The sequence below is a fragment of the Grampus griseus genome, assembly GCF_964374135.1.
Source record: "Grampus griseus genome assembly, chromosome: 7".
Lineage (NCBI taxonomy): Eukaryota > Metazoa > Chordata > Mammalia > Artiodactyla > Delphinidae > Grampus > Grampus griseus.
In genome coordinates, this window is record NC_139001.1 from 7,447,243 (window position 1) to 7,466,395 (window position 19,153).

The 19,153-nt window shown below is 59.9% G+C and overlaps 2 protein-coding genes across 5 annotated transcripts; both read right to left on the minus strand.

Moving 5' to 3' along the window:
* Positions 1-1,920: 1,920 nt before the first annotated feature.
* On the minus strand, positions 1,921-7,341 carry CHRNG (cholinergic receptor nicotinic gamma subunit; the record flags this gene model as incomplete). Of its 2 annotated transcripts, XM_082658998.1 has the most annotated exons (12): positions 7,253-7,341; positions 6,916-7,055; positions 6,659-6,703; positions 6,380-6,489; positions 5,683-5,838; positions 4,816-4,913; positions 4,289-4,489; positions 3,999-4,113; positions 3,668-3,782; positions 2,722-2,938; positions 2,378-2,511; positions 1,921-2,094 (listed from the first exon to the last, which is right to left on the minus strand). In XM_082658998.1, the coding sequence occupies exons 1-12, from the start codon at positions 7,305-7,307 to the stop codon at positions 1,921-1,923; spliced, it is 1,560 nt and encodes a 519-aa protein (XP_082515124.1). In that variant the 5' UTR covers positions 7,308-7,341. The 2 variants fall into 2 exon arrangements, with proteins under 2 accessions (XP_082515124.1, XP_082515125.1); XM_082658999.1 differs by lacking the exon at positions 5,683-5,838.
* A 4,852-nt stretch (positions 7,342-12,193) lies between these two features.
* CHRND (cholinergic receptor nicotinic delta subunit) lies at positions 12,194-18,733 on the minus strand (the record flags this gene model as incomplete). Of its 3 annotated transcripts, none has more annotated exons than XM_082659001.1 (12): positions 12,194-12,484; positions 13,166-13,284; positions 13,374-13,578; positions 14,329-14,443; positions 14,522-14,633; positions 15,702-15,902; positions 16,685-16,794; positions 17,011-17,166; positions 17,334-17,443; positions 17,841-17,885; positions 18,298-18,443; positions 18,682-18,733. In XM_082659001.1, the coding sequence occupies 12 exons, from the start codon at positions 18,731-18,733 to the stop codon at positions 12,302-12,304; spliced, it is 1,554 nt and encodes a 517-aa protein (XP_082515127.1). In that variant the 3' UTR covers positions 12,194-12,301. The 3 variants fall into 3 exon arrangements, with proteins under 3 accessions (XP_082515127.1, XP_082515126.1, XP_082515128.1); XM_082659000.1 differs by having other exon boundaries at positions 18,298-18,452; XM_082659002.1 differs by lacking the exon at positions 17,841-17,885.
* Positions 18,734-19,153: the final 420 nt, after the last annotated feature.

Here is a 19,153-nt window from a genome sequence, read left to right on the forward strand (position 1 = left end):
TCCTTCCGCCTAGGGTCCGACCACTTCCGGTTGCGCGGGGCGCAGCGGAACGTCGGCGAGCTGCCCGGGAAGGGGGCGGGTACGCCAGGACGCAGTAGTCGGGCGGTTGCGCTGAGCTGCTCAGGTTCGGTGGCCACGCGGGCTGCGGGCCTCGGCTCTGTCCCTGTTCTTGCCCGCCGCCCGCCCGCCCTGCCCAGGGGAGCGCGTGCTGACCCCCTCCCGCGGCTGGCTCCGAGAAAGACAGCTCCGAGTAGCTGACGGCGCAGACTCTGGATTCACGGCTCCCGACTCCGACCCCGGTGGGGCTGCACGGTCCTGGACTCTCTCTTAAGCTCCCTGAGGCTCTTTCTTCTTTGGTACTGGCCATACTATACTGTAGCACCCGCCTCTTCAGGTTGCCGTGGGGATTGAACGAGATAATCAGTTTCAGGCGCTATACACAGTAACCCTTCATAAGTGGTGGCTATTGTTAATCTTTGCTTACTTGTGCCAGGAGCTACAGAGCTGATCTCCGCCTTCTAAGGCAGTCAGATTGAGAGACTCACTCCAGGTGACTAAGCTAGTCGAGAGGCTTACAGGAACCAGAGATGATCCCACCGTCATTAAATTGCCTGACACTCCAAATACACAGCAGCGCGGGCGCCACACACACACACACACACACACACACACACACACACAGTGGAATAAATGAAATGAACCTGCTGGTGACTGATCCCCAAAGCCAGCAACCCTGTACTTGGGGGAGGTCCTCTCCCCCCCAACAATGTCCCATTGTCAGGTCTTTATGTGACACTTTAACATTTTTTAATCACTTTCACCCGCACCTTTGATCCTGTGATGAGGGGAGGTAGGTACTGATATCTGTGCCCATACTTACAGATGAGGAAACAGGCTCAGGGAGCACAAATGACTTGCCCAAGTTGTCTTGTCACCAACAAAACTCAGGCCCCAGTTACACTCTCAAAGCATGGCCTTACTCCCCGCCCCACCCCCACCCCTGAAAGACCCTGGCCCTCGTCTCCTAAGTGGGGCAAAGGGAGCCTGGTCAGGGTCTCCTCCCAGCCTCCCTGCCTCCCTGCCTCGCTCTTCCTTGAAACCAGTGCAAATTCCCTGGCCTTTGAGAAGAGAAGGAAGAGGCATCCGTTTTCCAGGCCATAGAACGTTCTTAGAGTGTCTAAGATTGGGTCAGTGTTGGGAATTGTGGACTCCAACCCTTATTTAGCCATCATTGTTCTGGGACGCCCCTCTTACTCTAGGCCCCAATTTGCCCATCCTAAACATGGGGGAATAGTGATTCTTGCTTATCCATAATGCTGTGAGGAGCTCTTAATAATAAAAACAGATAATAAAACTCATAAAATGTTTGGTGATCGATGGCAAAAAAATGCATCTGAATAGAAAGGTCACTGGTGCACATGAGTATTGGGTGCGTACAGCCCCAAGAAAGTAGGAAGATGCCAGCTGGAGTGGGCTCTGCTCCCCTTCTTTCGCTAGAGCATTGGCTGCTACGCTTCACTTCTCTCTTGACTTCCCTCCTTTAGGAGCCTGCAGGGAACTTGTAAAAGGGAAGGGAGGCCCAGGCCTGGAGGGGTAGGACCTTGCCTAGTTGGGGATAAGGTAAAACAGAGTCCTTAGGGCTTCAGAAATGATGGGAGTTGATAACACTTTGCTCAAGTGAGGGGATTGCCAGGAATAGCAAGCCAGTGCCATGTAGATGCTGACCCCACTAACACACTCTGCCAGCATCCCATCCCCAACCACTCCAGGGCTCCAGCTCTGTCTTTTTATTTCTCCAGCTTTTCTCAGGAATGGTTGGCTCACATGGCCCCGAAGGGTGCTTCCCAAAGAGCATACTCATGACCTCAGCAGCAGAACACAGCCGATGAGACTCCACATGGCTAGCAGCAATTGGTTGGCTCAGTCGGACGAGGGCAGGTAGGAGTGGGGGTCTCCAGGGAAAGGCAGGGCAGGCATCCTGTTGTAGTGGACCATGAGGAAGATTCCAGCAGTGCCACAGACAAAGAGCGAGAGCATGACCAGGAAGCAGACGCGGTCCAGCACTCGGCCCACCAGGAACCACTCCTTGTTCCCCTGAGGGTGAGAGGCAGGGGATGAGATGACCAGCGGTGGCACCAGGCTGGATCCCTGTACCACCCTTGGCCATCCAGCAGGCCTCCGTTCTTCATTTCCTTGAGCCCTTCTCACCTACTTCCAGGCCTCAACCTGGCTTCTTCCACGGGCCCCTGGCCCCACTCCCAGTTCCACTTTCTCCATCCTATTGCCCTACCATGGCCACACCACTCATCCTGCCCCATCTCGGGTCCAAGTCCCTCACCAGGTACTCAAACCCCACACCCACCCCCGACTGGCTTACACTGTCAAAGTGCCTCTGCTGGTACCGGGCGCAGGCAATGAGGTTGCAGGCTTCCACGCAGGCCTGGATGGCTGGGGCGGCCTGCCTCAGGCTGCCACACCACTCCTGGCTCTGCCCTGAGTCCGGGCCTTTCTCTGTGGAAGAGAGAGAGAAAGGTTTGGGAGTAGAATGGAGGAGAAACAGTCTGAGAAAGTGGCCTCTCCTTAGAGACCCCAGCCCCTCTCTCCCCCAGCCTGGACACTTGCCCAGCACTCATCTGCTGTGCTAGGCACCTTGGCCAACAGACTCTTCATGTCTGAAATCCCTGGGCAGGAGTGTCCCCAGTGTCACACCCCCTGTCTCACCTAGCTTCTCCAGCGCTGCCCTTACTAGCCCATTGCTCTGGTGCTGCCGGAAGAGGAGTTCACTGCGGGGCAGGCGGAGGGCCACCTCCTCCCCGGCTGTGATTGACCACCGCATGGAGGAGCCATTCCGTAGCCGGGGCCGGGCGTCCTGCACAGCCGCTGGGGCCAGCGGGCGAACGTGCATCCGCAACAGCTGGGGCAGAAGCCGCAGGAACACCTGAAGAGGGGATGTCATGGGTGGCTTAGCTTAGCGGCCAGCAGACCTTCCTGGGTGATTGGGCGGCCAGGCTTGGCTTCGGAACAGAAGGTGATGGTTGGCACGAAGGGCTCATACGCTGGGGGCCCAGAGGCTGCACTTCAGGGGCAGTGGCTTGGCCCCGGTACAGCTTACCTGTTCCACGCCAGACACTGAACCTGGGCCCCCAAACTTTTGTGCACATCAGAATCACCAGGGCACTTGTTGGAGACACAGGTTCCTGGGCCCCACCCCTGGCCCAGGATGCCTGGGGTAGGTTGGGAATCTGCATTTGTAACAAGGGTCCCAGCTGACTGCTGCAGGTGGGCTGCAGATCACATGGGCACTGGAGCCAGCCTGCCTGGGCCGAATCCTGCTTCCTCCACTTTCTAGCCATGCGACCTCAAGTAAGCTATTTAACCTTTCTGTGATTTAGTTTCCTCATGTGTAAACTGGAGATGATACTAATACCCACTTCATAGGGGATTTATGAAGATTAAATAAGTTAGTTTATGTAATACACCTGCCACATAGTAAGCGCTTGGTGTTATTATTGATCCATTTGGGCACGTGCTTCTAGAGGCACGTGGGGCAGGTTAGCTGCTGAATGCGGCAGGTGAGGAATATGCCCAGAGACAGGAGTGCAGGGGAAGGTGCGTGTAAGCGGAAAGGGCAGGAGGATGCTGGAGGGGGCGGGGGCGGGGAGCTTGCCTTGCGGACCCCTCGAGCCATGGAGTGTGTGTGTGGGGACCGCAGAGACACGTTGAGCACGACCACAGCATTCACAACAATCAGGATGGTCACCACCAGGAGGAAGGTCAGGTACCTGCCAGGGTGGCGGGGGGCAGGCAGGAGGCGGGGCTGGCCCTTCGACACTCCACCCCAGACAACATCCCCACCCGCAGTGGCTGATTCCCCCAGATCCCTTGGGGTGATGGGCTGGCACTGAGGATGATGGGGGTGGGGGTGGCAGGAGGGCAGTACCCTGTGTTCCTGAGAAGGGAGGGGAGGAGGTGGTTGCAGGCATGAGGACCGGCCTTACTTGCTGATGAGTGGCACCGCCTGGGAGGTCTCGGGCACCTTCTTGGCCACAAGGAAGAGGAAGACAGTCTGGGCCAGGAGCACGTTGATGGCGACGGTACACTTCTGACCACCCGCTGCCCATGACCAAGAGGCCTTCAGAGCGGATCTCAACCTCCCCACCGTGGGGCACCCCCCTCCCCACAAGGAGTCCATGTCCCTGGTCCCAGGTCATGCTGCCATTCTGCCCTTCCAGCTACCCCTTGTGCCGCCGGCCGGGGCCGTGGCTCCCCTCCCACAGGCGCTAGGTACCCTTGGCAGGAAGGAAGTAGATGAGGATGGCCACAGAGGAGATGAGTACACAGGGCGCGATGATGTTGATGACGTAGAAGAGGGGCTTGCGCTGGATGAGCAGGTAGAAGACGACCTTCTGGTGGCCGGCCTCCTCGGCTGGTGCCGCCTCATCCAGCAGCATCTTGGCTGGCCGGTGCCGGATGGCCCACTCTCCATTTTCTGCAGGCAGCAGGCTGGGGTGGGCACAGGGAGTGCGGGCGGGCAGATCCCTGCAGCCCGTGTGACCCAGCTACAGGGCAGCCAGCATGTGCCCAAAGGAGCGCCATTGAGGGATGGGAACAGTGTGGGAAGATGGATGCTTGATCCCCCTCCCACCCAAACTGGAGTAATTATCATGGGGAAAATCAGAGGTTTGCCGGGTCTTTAAATCTATGTATTTTGTGGTTTACTGTAGTTTTCATCTTGAGTTACACGGGAGGGGGCGTGATCTCGGCCTGGCCCTGCCCGCACAGCCAGGTCCAGCAGGGGCCTTGGGTGGAGGTTACCTGTGAAGGCCTCGGGGTCTATGAAAATCCACTCGATGGTCTGACCATCTTCCTGGCTCAGCTGCAGATTGATCTCGTTGGTGCCGTAGGTCTGGGACCTGGGAGATGGGGAGGGAAAGAGGATAGACTTGAGTGTATGCAGACTCACGCGTGAGGTCACATAGACCATCACCTGAGGGCAGCTGTGGGCTGCTTTGCCTCAAAAAGTGCAGCCAGGAATTTCTGAGTTCTCCACAAAACCCTGGCACGAGATGGGGCAGAGGCGGGGAGTCAGGCTCTTTGGGGTCTGGGGAAGTTTGAGTTGAAGGACCAGGAGACTGCAGCTCAGTGTGCTGCCCTGGTGGCAAGAGCCCAGGGCCACCCCGTGTTCCTCCCTCCCACCGTCTCCAGGGCAGGAGGGGCCGATGGTGAGAACAGAGGAAACACAGTGCGCACCTCTCGGGTCTGCTTACTGAGGAGGGTCTCAGGAAGACTGTTCCTCTAAAAGCCAGGGAGACCCTCTCACAGACCCCCTTTCCCCCATCAATGGACGAGGATACTGAGACAGCGCCGTCCTCTCCGTGGGGCTGTAGGGCGTAGTGGTCTAGTGTGGGTGTGCATGTGTGTCGGCGTGTGTGTGCCTCCTCGCCCACCCATCCCAGTCACTGATGTCTCTCCTCCGGGCACAGGCAGGGAAACTGAGGCAGCGAAGGAGGATGAGTGAGGGGACCGAGGCTTAGCAGGGAGGGACACGGGCATCTTCAGGCATCTGGGCCTGAGACAGACGCAGAGGCCCCAGGGAGGTGGAGCCAGGCCCCTGGGTCCCCACCCGACCAGGGCCCCTCTTAGAGCGGCTCCCCAAATCCCCACCCCAGCCAATGGCCTCACTGGAAGATGAGGGAGCAGTTCTGCCAGTCGAAGGGGAAGTAGGTGACAGAGACGGGGCAAGAGGAGCGGAAGATGGCGGGCGGCAGCCAGTACACGCAGCCGTCGGGAGACACGAGCACGTTGCAGTAGAGGGCCACCTCGAATACGCCGTCCACGCTGCGCACAGGCCAGGCCACGTGTGGATGGGGCCCGGGGCCACCAACCCTTCCCAGCCCGCCACACCCCTGACCGGTCTCTCCTCCTGGCCTGGGGACCACTCCTCCCCCGGCCCCCTCCCCACCCCTCTTCCCCACCCCCCACACGCCAGGATCCCTCGGCCCAGCTCCTAATCGCTGCCGCTCTCCCCTCCCCCCTTCATTAATGGTCATGGCAGCAACTGACAGCAGTTAAGCTCCCACAGAGTGCCAGAGCCGGAGGGCAGCCCTTCCTGCGCCTGTCCTGTGGGCCCCCGAGAGAGCTGTCCTCATCCCTACCCAGGCGGCCCAGCCCAGAGGCGGTGGAGCCAGGTCTGGGGTCAGGTCTGCTGGCCCCGGGCCCTACCCTTAGCCCCCGCGCCCCAGTGCCCGCAGTGTCCCCGGGCTGCACCCTCTGTTCCCCTGCCTCTTTCTCCCAGAACACCCTTGTCCTGCTAGGCCCGCCCTTGTGTCTGTCTGTCCGCCCCCCCCCACCCCGCCCCACACCCGCGCCGCCTCCTCACTTGTTCTCCAGCACGATGTCCGGCCGCCACACCATGGTGGACGGCACCCGCAGCACCCACAGGCCGTCGTAGTCACGTGGGTCCCAGCGCAGGCGGTAGTCACACCACTGCTGCAGGGGGAGGGGTTGCCAGGCCCCCCGACCCCCAGGGGGGCCCAGCCCGGGGGGGGGGGCAGGAGAGGCAGGGATGGGATGGGAGGGAAACAGGCAGCTGTGAGGGCCTTGGGGCCCCAGGGTGGGAGCTGCTAGAGGAAAAGAGGGTGGCAGGGCGGCTTCTTACCATTTCTATCCAGACGTTGGTGGTGAGGGCCTCCTCTCGCTCATTCTGCGGGCACAGAACAGAGGGCTAAGCCCCCAGGTGTTAGTCTCTACAAGACCCCAGCCTCTTGGGCGGCCCCATGGGAGTTTTCCAGCTCTCTGGTCTCCCCGGTGGGCGCTGCCTGCTCCCGGCTGCTGGCGCCAGCCCCTTCCTCTCCCCCCATCCCAGGGGCAGGGTGGGATCCCCTCCCCGCCCCCGTCCTACAGGCCTGTGCTCACCAGGGAGATGAGGTTGGTGAGCGTGAGCTTGAGGCTGACGTTGACCACGTCTGAATCATGCTTGGCAGGCCGCAGGTGGGGGACGTAGCTGTGCATCAGGTCTCTGAGCAGACGTTCCTCCTGGCTCCGGCCCTGGGCTCCTGCGACAGACAGCGCTGAGCCTGGGTACAGGGGCTTTGGGGCAGAATGAGGGGGAGGCCACGGGAGGGTGTGACATGGGGAAGTAGGGAACCGGGTGTGGCAGACAGGCTCCAGTAGCCCCCCAGACCCTCCATCCCCTGAGGCCTTGGACCCCTGCTCCTGGCCTCTCCAGGCCCCAGACCCCCTGTGTCCACACCCAGATAGACAGCCAACAGTGACAGAAGGAGCAGCGGCCTCTGGCCCCCGTGCATGGTGCCACAGCTCTCTGCAGTGACAGGGGTGGGACTGCAGCTCCTCAGGACTGGGATAGAGGGATGCAGCCTCTGGGTCTCATGTAACAGCCCACACTCCCTCCCCAGCCAGCCCAGCCAGGCCAGCCCCACCAGCTGTCTGACCCCAGCGCTGTCAGCTGTTCCAGGATGGACACAATGCCGGGCTCAGGTTACCCGGGCTGGGGAGGACAGAGGGGCCCTGTCTGTCCCAACAGAGACGGTCCAGCCACCATCCCCACTCTTAGGCTCAGCCGACCCAGTCCTCCGTCCGTGTTCCAGCCGGGGACACTGAGGACGCAGCCGGGGACAGAGGGTGTGGGAGAGAAAGGCAGAGCGCTGAGGAAGGGCCCCGACCGAGGACGCTTTCTCCTGCCCCCTCCAGCGGGTCAGGATCTGGGGAGGCGTGAAGGCCGTTGGGGAAGCGTGTTTTGTTCCTGAGTTTCTCTATGACATGGTCCCTGACATCTTCATGGGTCACTCCACTGGACCGAGACACTGGAGGGTCAAGTGCCTATGGGAGAGATGCACTAGGGCCCCCAGGCAATGACACCTTAATGCAAATGAGGGGGTCAGGTCAGAGTTCTCTGGTCTCTGAGGCATGGAATTCGGGTCTGGTAAGCTTTAGAGGAAGGAGAGCCGAGGAAGATTTGGAACGCAGGCTCCAGGGAATAGGACAGCCCCTGAATAGGGGCTCCTCAGGGGGGCCTCAGTATTTATTAAACCATCCACAGATTTACGGAGTCCCCAGTGTGTGGCAGGGCAGCTCTAGGCCAGGGGGACCCAGGGATAAGCCCGAGCCGCTCGCAGGAACTCACAGTCCAAGGCGGGCAGGCAGGCAAGATCAAGGTCCTGGCCCCTGTAGAGTCAGATGAGGGGACCTAGAGGGGCCAGAAAACCAGCTCCATCCACGCTGTGGTTCATGGTCAGGGGAAGAGTGGGGCTGAGGCTGATCTAGGAGCCGAGGGCCCTGCTGTCAGCTGGCCACCTGTCTTCCGACCAGCTATTCGAAGCAGACAGGTCAACATGACCCACTACATGGGCAAGACAGAAAACGCAGGTTCCCATATGTGCTGCCCACCCTTCAGCATCCTGTGGGACAGGGTGGTGGAGGCCTCTGAGGGCTGGAGGGAAAGCACCATTTGAGGACGTGTCCCCCTCCCCGCAAGCAAATGGTTCTGTGGCATTTTAACATGTCAGTAAACTAGAAGTCAGCCCACGTGCCCTGTCCTTGGAGATCCAAATGAGGTTGGCTCAGACCCCAGTCCCTGCAGCGGGCCCACAAGTCTCTGTCGTCTTCTCCAGGACTTTGGGGTGGGCAGGGGGATGACAGTGGTGGCCCCTGTCTTCCCTGATCTACTTCGGTCCTTGCATTCGGTCCTGCTCTGGGCTCCACACTCAGTTTTCCTGGACAGCCCGCCCCCAGCACCTGCCCCCCAAAACTTCGCTCTCACCCCGCATCTAGCTGTGTAGCCCACTTTCCCTGGAGTATACGAAGCCAATGTCTCCTTCTCCCCACTTTGCCCTCTGGTGTCCCCTGGACTCAATTCCCTCACCCGTTGCACGGAGCAGTATCTCTCCTCCTCTCTGCTCTCCTCCAGGATGGCTCTTTGCCCAAGATAGTTAATGGCTTCTGCTAAATCATGGACCACTATCGCCCTCCCCCTCCACCCCCCCCAGGCATAGGTAGTCAGCTGACGCCGGACATTTCTGACTTTCTCTCTCCCCTTCCCTACGCGTGTCTGGGAGGGAAAAGGAAGACTCCAGAGACTGAATTCCCTCTGGTAGGAACTGTGCCACCTCTCTCTGGATGCACATTTTATTTATTTTTAAGGTTTTTGGATGCAGATTTTAACCCTGTTTTCTCCCCTTCTCTCTGCTCTGAGAGGTCCCTTTGGTGTTCTCAGGGGGGTGGGGCATCTCTGAGGAGTGGCAGTTTCAGCCCTGGAATGGTTAAGGGGGGAAGTATGGGACCCATTAAGAGAGGCGCCCCCAACCCTCGGGCCTCGGACCGGTAGCTGTCCATGCGCTGTTAGGAACCAAGGCCGCACAGCAGGAGGTGAGCAGCAAGTGAGCGAAGCGTCATCTGCCGCTCCCCATCGCTCCCCATCGCTCCCCATCGCCCCCCATCGCTCCCCATCGCTCCCCATCGCTCCCCATCGCCCCCCATCGCCCCCCATCGCCCCTCATCGCTCCCCATCGCCCCCATCGCCCCCCATCGCCCCCCATCGCCCCCCATGGCTCCCCATGGCCCCCCATCGCTCCCCATCGCTCCCCATCGCCCCCCATCGGCCCCCATCGCTCCCCATCGCTCCCCATCGCCCCCATCGCTCCCCATCGCCCCCATCGCCCCCCATCGCCCCCCATGGCCCCCCATGGCCCCCCATCGCTCCCCATCGCACCCCATCACTCACATCACCGCCTGAACCATGCCACCCCACGCAGCCACTGGTCCGTAGGGTGGACCAGTCCTGACAGCACCCTGGGGCTGGAGTGCTGGGGAAGTGGATGCTGTCGGGGGACCCACTGTAACCCTGGTAACCTGCTAAAGAGGAGCCCTTGGTCTAGTGGGGCATTGGGGGTTGTCTTCTCTGGAAGGTTTACAGCCACCTGAGCAGGCTTGACACACTGAGGCCTCACTATTTGACTGTGTAAAATCTGCTGCCAACAGCGCCACCATGTGGCTAAGAAAAGCAACGACAGTGGTTGAGGGATCAGATCTGGGCCCTCTTGTCTCTGGGCACGAGAAAGGGACACCTCAGAGCTGGTGAAAAATTCCAGGGAAGACCCAGACTGCCTGCTCATCTGAAGGGTGTAAGTCTAAGCTAGTTTTCCTATTCAGAGGGGAAAAAATTAAATATTTGTACCTTGAATTTTCAGAAGGTTCATATTGGAAAGCAGAAGTAAGTAGGGTCAGTTTTGGTTTTAAATGGTTTATCTTTTCTTCAGTTCCATGGGAAGGCCAAACATTTTGCCTTCTATATACCTGAGCTCATGAGGTCACTGATTCCCTCTGAGGGACGTGGGTTCAGCTGGGACACTCAAGCCTGCATATCAAGGAGGTGAAGAATCAGGTCCTCCAACCTGCTCCAGTCCCCTGTCAGTCACCACGCCAGGCTTGGATGCAGGAGGCCCTTGTGAGGGCCCTGAGGGCCTGTCCTCAGTGACTGAGGCCCACGAATGAGGAATGAGATAAAGAACCACCCCTAAAATTTGCAGGACACATGTAACTACCTTTACTCCTACTAGCAAATTTGATCTTCAAGACGCCTCATGAGCTGGACTTATCCACACTTTGCAGATGAGAAAACTGAAGCTGAGAGATGACAGGTGGTTCGCCCAAGGTCACACTGCTAGTGTAACAAACCACCCCAAAGCTTTGTCTCTTAACATGACAAATGTTTAATATCTCACACAGTTTCTGAGGGTCAGGAATCCAGGAGCAGCTTAGCTGGGTGGCTCTGGCTCAGAGCCTTTTAGGGGGCTGTGATCTCATCTGAAGGCTCCACTGTGGCTGAAGGAGCCACTTCAGCTGGAGGATCCATTTCCAAGGTCACTCACAGGGCTGTTGGCCGGAGGCCTCAGTTACTTGCCATCTGGACCTCTCCACAGGGCTGCGCATCATGCCCCTGGCTTCCCCAAAGTCAGAGAGCCAACTAAGAGTGAACGAGGGAGGGGGAGCAAGAGAGAGAGAAAGAGGGTGGCTGCAATGTCTTTTACGACATCATGCCCCTGGCTTCCGCAAAGTCAGAGAGCCAACTAAGAATGAACGAGGGAGGGAGAGCAAGAGACAAAGAGGGTGGCTGCAATGTCTTTTACGACCTGATCTTGGAAGTGACACACTGTCACTTCTGCCTCCTTCTATCGGTCACACAGACCAATCTTGGTACCGTGTGGGAGGGTATGAATGCCAGGAGGTGTGGCTCACTGGGGCCACCTTGGAGGTGGGCTACCACACAGAACCACATCCTCTGGCTCCTGCAACCTCAGCCCTTGGCCTTTGGGATAGCAGTGGCGGGGGCTCCCTTTGGGGTGGAGTTGCCAGATTTAGCCAATTAAAATACAGGATTCCCAGTTAAATTTGAATTTCAGGTAAACAGTGAATCATTTTTTAGTATAAGTATGTCCCAAGTCTTGTCTGGTAACCCTATTTTGGGGAAGAGGAGTAGGTGCTCAAGGGGACAAGCCTGGGGGGATGGCCGAGTTCTGGGGCTTTAGGATGGTGCGTGTGACCTGAGGTTGACAGGCTGACCTCTGGCCTCTGTGGATGCTGAACCTGACCCTTCCACCCCCATCCTCAGCTTCCCAGGGGGACCCAGACAGAGTGGCCAAGGCAGAAAGGGCTGGGGAAGGCCATTCTGCAATCCTGATGCTCCCAAACCTGTCAAAGGACTCCTTCCCTGGCGGGCCTGGAGAGAGAGGCACCCCCAACCTCGGCTCCAGGTGGGGCCTCAGAGGCCCAAGACTAAGGAGTTGGCAGAAGGAGGCGGCTGGAGGAGCTGGGAAGTAAAGGCCCAGGATCCCACCTGTTCCACCCCCACCTGAGGGAGAGGGAGGCAAGAAGATGTCTCTGTCTTTCTGACCCCTCACAGAGGGGTCCCAAGAGGCCAGCCTGAGTGGCATCCTCCCTGGTCCCTGAGCCAGCCCTCTGCCTCCCCACAAATCATCCTGCCCCACCCCCAGCCGATGTCCACTCTCAGCCCTTCTCCGGTGGCTCCTGGCTTTATTTGCAAAGGAACCACTGTTGAGAATTAGGGCTTCCCCCTCCCTCCCTTGACCTCAGCTCGTCTCTGCCCCAGCCTGGCAGGACCAACTGGGCTCAAAGTCTCAGGGCTGGGAATCGGTCTGCCCAGGAAGAGCTGGTTGTTTCGCAGACACCCCTGTCCACACAGCTATCCACCACACCCCCTGTACCTCCCTTTCAGGCCAGCCGCCTCCCCTGGCTGTTGGGCCAGGCCGGGGAGGGCACGCCCACTCTAGATGAAGCGCTTATCCTGCTCCCGGTAGGAGAAGGGGTCCCCAGGGAAGGGCTGAGGTGGAGGCTGGTTGTAGGCGCCCTGCAGGAAGATCCAGGCTGTGCCCACCACCATGATGGGTGTCACCACAAACAGGCAGAGTCGGTCCACTGTGCGGGCTATCCGATTCCAGCAGTCCTTCTCCTGGGGGCAAGGGTGACAGAGACAGAGACAGTGGGGTAGGAAGGGCCCTCAAACCACATACTCACACCCCAAGCTGGGGCCCATGGCCTCGGCGTATCTGTGGGGCCTGCCTCGGGCTTGCAGCAGATGCGACGTGCTGCCATGTCCCCAGCAAGGGCCCAGGCCCACCTCCAGCCACAGGCGGGGCTGGTCATTCTGTCTGTCCAGGAGACAGAGAGCAGGCCCACAGACTCCCTCCCAGCCTCTCAGTGCTGCCACTAGCCTATATGTGAACTAGGAAAATATGCCCCTTTGTCAGGGGAGAATTTTTTGAAGTTGTGTGGTACTGAGCAACCCTATAGGGCCGCCTTCTACATGCCTGGCTTTGTCTGGAGTATCAAGCTGGGAGTTGAGCAGGGACAGAAAGTGATTGGCAGCTGGGAGAAAAAAAGGGACCCTAAGGGAGGTCCAGAGTGTGGCCCCAGTAGGGCAGAGCTGTGCGCCTGTGTGTATATCTGAGTGTGTGCCTGACCCTGCACACTGCTATGGGATCCCCCTCCCCGAGAGGCCTGGAATCTGCACCCACTGTGAACTCCAACTAAGTCGATAGGTATCTCTGAGGGGAACTGTGCCCCCTTAAGATATGTGTTCGATCAGTGCACTACCTGAACATCTGTACACAGCAACCCTGTGGCTACTCACCTCATTGTAATTGTTCTGGTCCTTCATGTGGTTGACGATGAAGTTGGCCCCATCCACAGCTGGCTTCAGCTCACTGAAGAGCTCCTGCTGGGCCTGCTCAGAGCCTAGTGGGGGCCGACCTGTGGACACCAGGCCAGAGGTGGGCATGAGGCCTGCCCTCACCCCATCTCCCATGGATGGGCTGAACTCCAAGCCATTAGGGACCCACGTGCGGTGGTGAGGCGCCGGGCCAGCCCATGACGCTCTGACTGCTTCTCAAACATGAGGTCACTTCGGGACTTCAGCGAGAAGTACTCCTCTGCCTTGGAGATGTAGCCCAGGGAGCTGCTCCTCCGGACCAGGGTCCCAGGGCTGGGCCCATCCTCTGCCGGACGGGACATGTGCAGGACCTCAGGCAGTGTCTCCAGGAAGAGCTATGGCAGGTCAGAGGGGCCATTTTACAAACGTGGGTCACCTTCACACATCCAAACATTTGTGACTCCATTCCTGGCTTGCCACAAAGTGCTTGCCAGTCTGATGCTGTCATTTATTCTTCTGATGCCCTACTGATGGACAATTAGGTTGCTTCCAACTCTCTCATTACAGAGAAGAACTCACTTGTTGAAAATGAATTATATATGAAAAAAAAAAAGTAAGAAAAATGCCCCCAACGCAGAGCTAAGACCAGAAAAGTTGCTAAAGTATCCTCAGCTGTCCCAAAACAACCAGGTGGCCCTGCAGAGGCCAGGAGGCAAGGACAGTCCCCTTCCTGGGCACCCTGCCCCCACATTGCTCACCTTCCTTAAGTATGTAGCTAGGTGAAATTTTAACAGATGCATTCAGCTGTGTAAACACCTCTCAGATAAGATAAGAACTGTATGTCAAAAATGTTCTCTCCTGCCTCACCCCCATCAATTCCTACCCACACCCAGAGGGAACCACCATCCTGACTCCTAGCACTGAAGATTGGTTTTGCCTGTCCTTGAACTTCACAGAAAGGAAATCTTGCAGTCTCTTTAGCATCGGGCTTCTTTTATGTAATATTTAGCCTGGGGCGTGGGGAGCAGCAGGGCCACTTTTGCTGCCGGGTAGCACCCCCTGTTGTGGGTACTGCTGCGGCTTCACCCATCTCCCTGCAGAGAGGCACGTGGACGACCTCCAGCTTTTGGCTACTGAGCCCTCACCTTCTTGACTCCCTCAGAGAGCATGTGGGTGCTGGGCGTGCGGAAGTGGATGTTGAGTACGATGACACAGATCACCACGACCATGGTCACCAGCACCATGCCAAAGAGCAGGAACCTGTGGGCACAGGTGCAGCCTGGAGCCCCCGCCCAGGGCGAGGAGTGGCGGGGTGAGGCAGGCAGGGACGGCACTCACTTGCCGATGAGGGGGATGGCCATGGACGTGGCTGGCAGCCTCTTGGAGATAAGCAGCAGGAAGACAGACTGGGCCAGGAGCACCGAGATGGCCATTGACGTCTTCTCGCCACCTGGGGAGCCCATCCTTAGCTGTGACCTCTGGTCCCACGGTGGTCCCTGCACTACTGTTCACAATGCCATGGTGCCCAGGGCTAAGGAGCTGCCACTTACTGCTAGGTGACCTTGGGCAAGCAGCCTAACCTCTCTGTGCCTCAGTTTCCTCAACCACTAAAAGCTGGGAGGCCAAAGTGGGAGAGTGTGTGTTAAATTCTCAGACGCTGCCTGCCACTGGGTGAGAGCTCAAGGAACCCCTGCTTTCCTCCTTAGCCAATCCCCTGCCACTCAGCCCTGTTAAATCACAGACCTTCTCTGTCCCTCCACCGCACAGAAAGCCCCAGGGCATCCTCACACCCAGATGACATTCCTGCTCTCAGCCCTTTGCTCAGAGACCCCAGCCCAGCACCGCCCTGCTCTCCCCACCTGCGCCCCTCAGCGTGCTGTGCGGTGCTGGCCCCGTTGGTCTTGGGTCCATGGCCCCGCCCCAGCGCTGCTTCTCGGTCTGCAATGCACCTCGCAGCCAGACTCCAGCTCCTGCCCCACCGCCCCCCAGGCTGCACTCCTAGTCTTGTAGTTTCTACCCTGTCTGTCAGGGTCCGGGGTGGGGTCACATTTGTCTCTGGAACTCACTGTGCCCTGCTCATAGCCAAGTGACCACAGATGACACGTGTCCTTTTCGACCCAGGTGTGTGTAGATTGCACGCCCCATGCCCTGGCTTCTCAGAGACCTTGTTATCCACCCATTGGCTCAACAGCCAGGCCCACGGTCACACAGTGGTGACCACACAGGCCCGATCTCTGCCCTGACAGAGGGACACTTTTGTAGCCCTCCCTAGGGTCCTTGGGAAGCCCATCATGAGAGGCAGAGGGGAGGTCCAAGAGGGATGGAACCCCCCAGGGGTCCTGTCCACTTGGGGGATGTCTGACAGGGTCACCGAGCCCTGCCACTGACAGGCCACGTGCCCCTCGTTCCTGGACCCTGGGCAGGGAGCACCAGGATGGTGACCCCCAGGAGGAAGTGAGGGGCAGGGCGGGGGTGGTCGAGCTCAGGGGCCCTCGGGGAGGGGGGGGGCTGGGCTCACAGTCCGCCGGCAGGTAGAAGACCAGGTTGATCATGAAGGAGATGAGCACGCAGGGCACCAGGATGTTGATGACATAGAAGAGCGGCTTGCGGCGGATGATGAGGTAGAAGGTGACATCCTGGCGGCCGGGACTGCCTGGCGAGGCACTGGGGTCCACGTTGATCCTGGCCGGCCGGTGCACTATCTCCCACTCCCCGTTCTCTGAGGGTGGCACATGGATGCCTTGGGGTTGGGCCGGGGGGGGGGGGTGGGCCTGGGGGCAGGTCGGGGGTGGTGGTGGGGGGCGCTGGGTGGAGTGAGCCAGCCCAGAGCCGCAGCCAGGCCTGTTGGCAGGGGCCTGCGAGGCTTGGGAGTGGGGTGGGGGCACGGACGAGGGTTCACACTCTGTTTCTGGGTATCTTTCCCTGGGGGTTGGGATGGAAGTTTCACTCTACAAGGGGGAAGTTTTCCTCTGGGACCGAATTTTTTTTTTCTCCTTGGGAAAAATAGAAGCTGAGACCATATGTGGTTCAAATAAGGAGGCTTGGGGATAACAAGGCAGTGAGAGTAAGAACCCTCCTCCCCGTGACGTACCAGCCTCGGGGCCAGCGGGTTGTTGGTCTCCTCTGACAGACAGGGGCGAGCGGTAGGGCCCAGTAAAAGATCTAAGCCTGATCACAGACAGGGGAGGGGGGCGCTGGGAGGGGGCAACATAAACACCGTCAGGACGACAGCCAAAGCCCCAGCCATCCCCCGGGCCCTCTGGGGGCAGGAAGGCTAACCGCCCCCTCATCTGTAGGCCACACCATCCCCAGGGACCCTGCTCCGACGGGGAAGGGTCTGGCCTGTGTGTGTCTGTCTGCACGTCTGTGTCCCTGTGTGTCCACGTCCTGGGTGTGTGTATGCACGCGTGCGTCTCTGGGGTGGGGATGTCAGTGTGACTGTATCCGTGGGGGGGGGGGGTTCTGAGGGGCCAGCCCGCCCAGCAGCTGCGGCTCCCGCACCTGTGAAGCCCTCGGGGTCGATGATGATCCACTCCACGGGGTAGTAGCGGCCGTCTTCCTCGTCCTGCTTCAGGCTCAGGGTGATCTCCTTGGCCGTGTACTTGAGTGAACTGGGGAGGGCAGTGGGCAGAGGGTGGTCCTCAGCCGCTGGCTGGTGCCGCCGATGGGGGAAAGGCTAGCACAGGGGGTTCACGGGTGGAGGGGGCCACGGTGGGGAGGGGAAGCTCAAATCGGGACAGAGCAGGGGCCTCTGCCTGAGCGTGTTTACCTCCCTCAGCCCCTGTGGGGTGCCCTGGGGGGAGGGGTGGCTGGAGAAGTGGGTGCACCTGAACTTGAGGGAGCAGTTCTGCCAGTCGAAGGGGAAGTAGGTGACGGAGACGGGGCAGGAGGAGCGGAAGATTGCGGGTGGCAGCCAGTACACGTAGCCTGAGGGGTAGATGAGCACGTTGCAGGAGTAGGAAATCTGGAAGGAGCCGTCATTGCTGCGGGACACGGACAAGGGCCACAGTGAGTGCTGGCCAGCTGGGAGTTGGCCGAGCTGGGGGAGGCAGAGGAGGGCGGGCAGTCAGAAGCTTGGGACTGGAGGGGGACGCTCAAGACGAAGGGAGGCAGAGTGGCGGAGGGAAGCCAGGGAGGGCTGCGGCTCAACTTGTTCTCCAGCACTATCTCTGGGAGCCACACCATGTCAGAGGGCAGACGCAGGATGCTGATGTTCCCAAAATCTTCGGCCTCCCACTTCAGCCGGCTGTCTGTCCAGCCCTGGAAGCCCAGAAGAAATGTCAGCAGTGGGCTCTGCTGTTGTCCGGGCTCCCCCATTCCCCCCGCTCCCCGCGCAACCACTTCCCTGGCAGAAGACTGGACAGGGGCTGGGGCTGGGACAAAAGAGGTTGGGTAGCAGACAGTGTCTTCTAATAACATCAAGATACTGTGACAATCTTCCCTAGGTGACGACCCTAACCCACAGAAGGCTCTGTCTGGGCTTGTGGCCAGCTGACGGGAAGGGGGTCGGGCCTGGGGTTCGTCTGTAGGCAGGAACCAGTCCCTCCTGGAGGACAGCGTCTGAGGCAGGCTGGGGGCCCCAAGCAGAAGCAAGCACAGGCGAACCTGGGCCCTGCACCCTCCCCGCCCCCAGCTCCGTGCGGGCTGTTCTCCTTACGTGCTCAATCCACACGTTAGTGGTGAGGGTCTCTTCAACTTCTTTCTGTAATCAAACAGGAGGACTGTCCCCCCGGGGCCTGCACCCTTTCCCCAGGCACCTACTCTCGGCCGCCACCCAGGGGAAACCATGGCAATGGCCTGCCCCCAGCAGTCAGGAGTGGATGGATAGACCAGGAAGCTGGGTGGGCATCTGGCCTCTCACGTGTGTCATGGGTGCGAAACGGGGGCACCCAGGACTGAAGCTGGAGGGAAAGGGGCATCCTCGGCCCAAGGCCTGTGGGCAGCATGCAGAGGCACGGAGAGGCCCCGAGCACGTTTCCCAGGGAGAGGAGCTACCAGAGGCCGGGATGGGGCCTGGGCCTTCCTCCACGGCCATCCCAGGCCAGGAGACAGCCAGGCCTCCAGGAAGCTATCCCTGCCACCGTTCCCCAGCCCAGCCGGGAGGAGCCACTCACCAGGGAGATGAGGTTGGAGAGGGTGAGGGCCAGGGTGACCCCCACGGTCTCCTCTTTGTGCGCCACGGGCCGCAGCTCTTTGTTGTAATGCTTCTCCTCAAACAGGTGCCGGATCAGCCGCTCCTCCTCGTTCAGGCCCCAGCTGCCTGGGGAGGGTCGGGGACAGGGGCCCGGGAGGGACGCCGCCCTGAGGTCCTGCTGGGCGTGGAGCGGGCCCCGGGGGGGTGGCCCCTCCAGGGAGGAATGGCAGTGGGAAGTGGGGAGGTGGGCCTGACGCTGGGAGAGGGAGCCCCACGTAGGAGGGGACGGGAGGGGAGCATGCCGTGGGGGACCTGGGTAGGGGTCCTGGGGGACCCTCCAGGGAGGGGTGATGGTCACTCTTACCACACACGACCAGGGCAGCCAGCAGCCCCAGCGTTAACACGGGCCCCTCCATCCTGTTCCTCTGACTGGGTCTTGGGTCGGCCCCTCCTGTCGGCAGGGCTGGGGAATGCGGGCGGGTGGCCGAGGGGACAGGTGCAGGGTGGGGTGCGGCGCCAAGGGAAGAGGCCGCCGGAAGCGCAATCTGACACCTCGAGGCTCTGTGGCAGGCTGGAGAAACTGGGGCAGGTGATGCGGGCGTGGGGACAGGGACTGGCCAGCTGGGCAGGAGCCCTAGGACACGAGGCGAAGATCCCAGGCTGGGCCTCCCCACCGCTAGTGATGAGGGTGGGGGCCGGGTGGAGAGGCAGGACATCGGGGGCGGCACTGGTCAGCCATGGACAGCAGGGTGGTGACAGGCGGCGGTACTGCCATTTCTTGGGAGGTAGACCAATATGCTGAGATGGAGGGCTCTGGAGCCCCTCTCCAGTGTCTT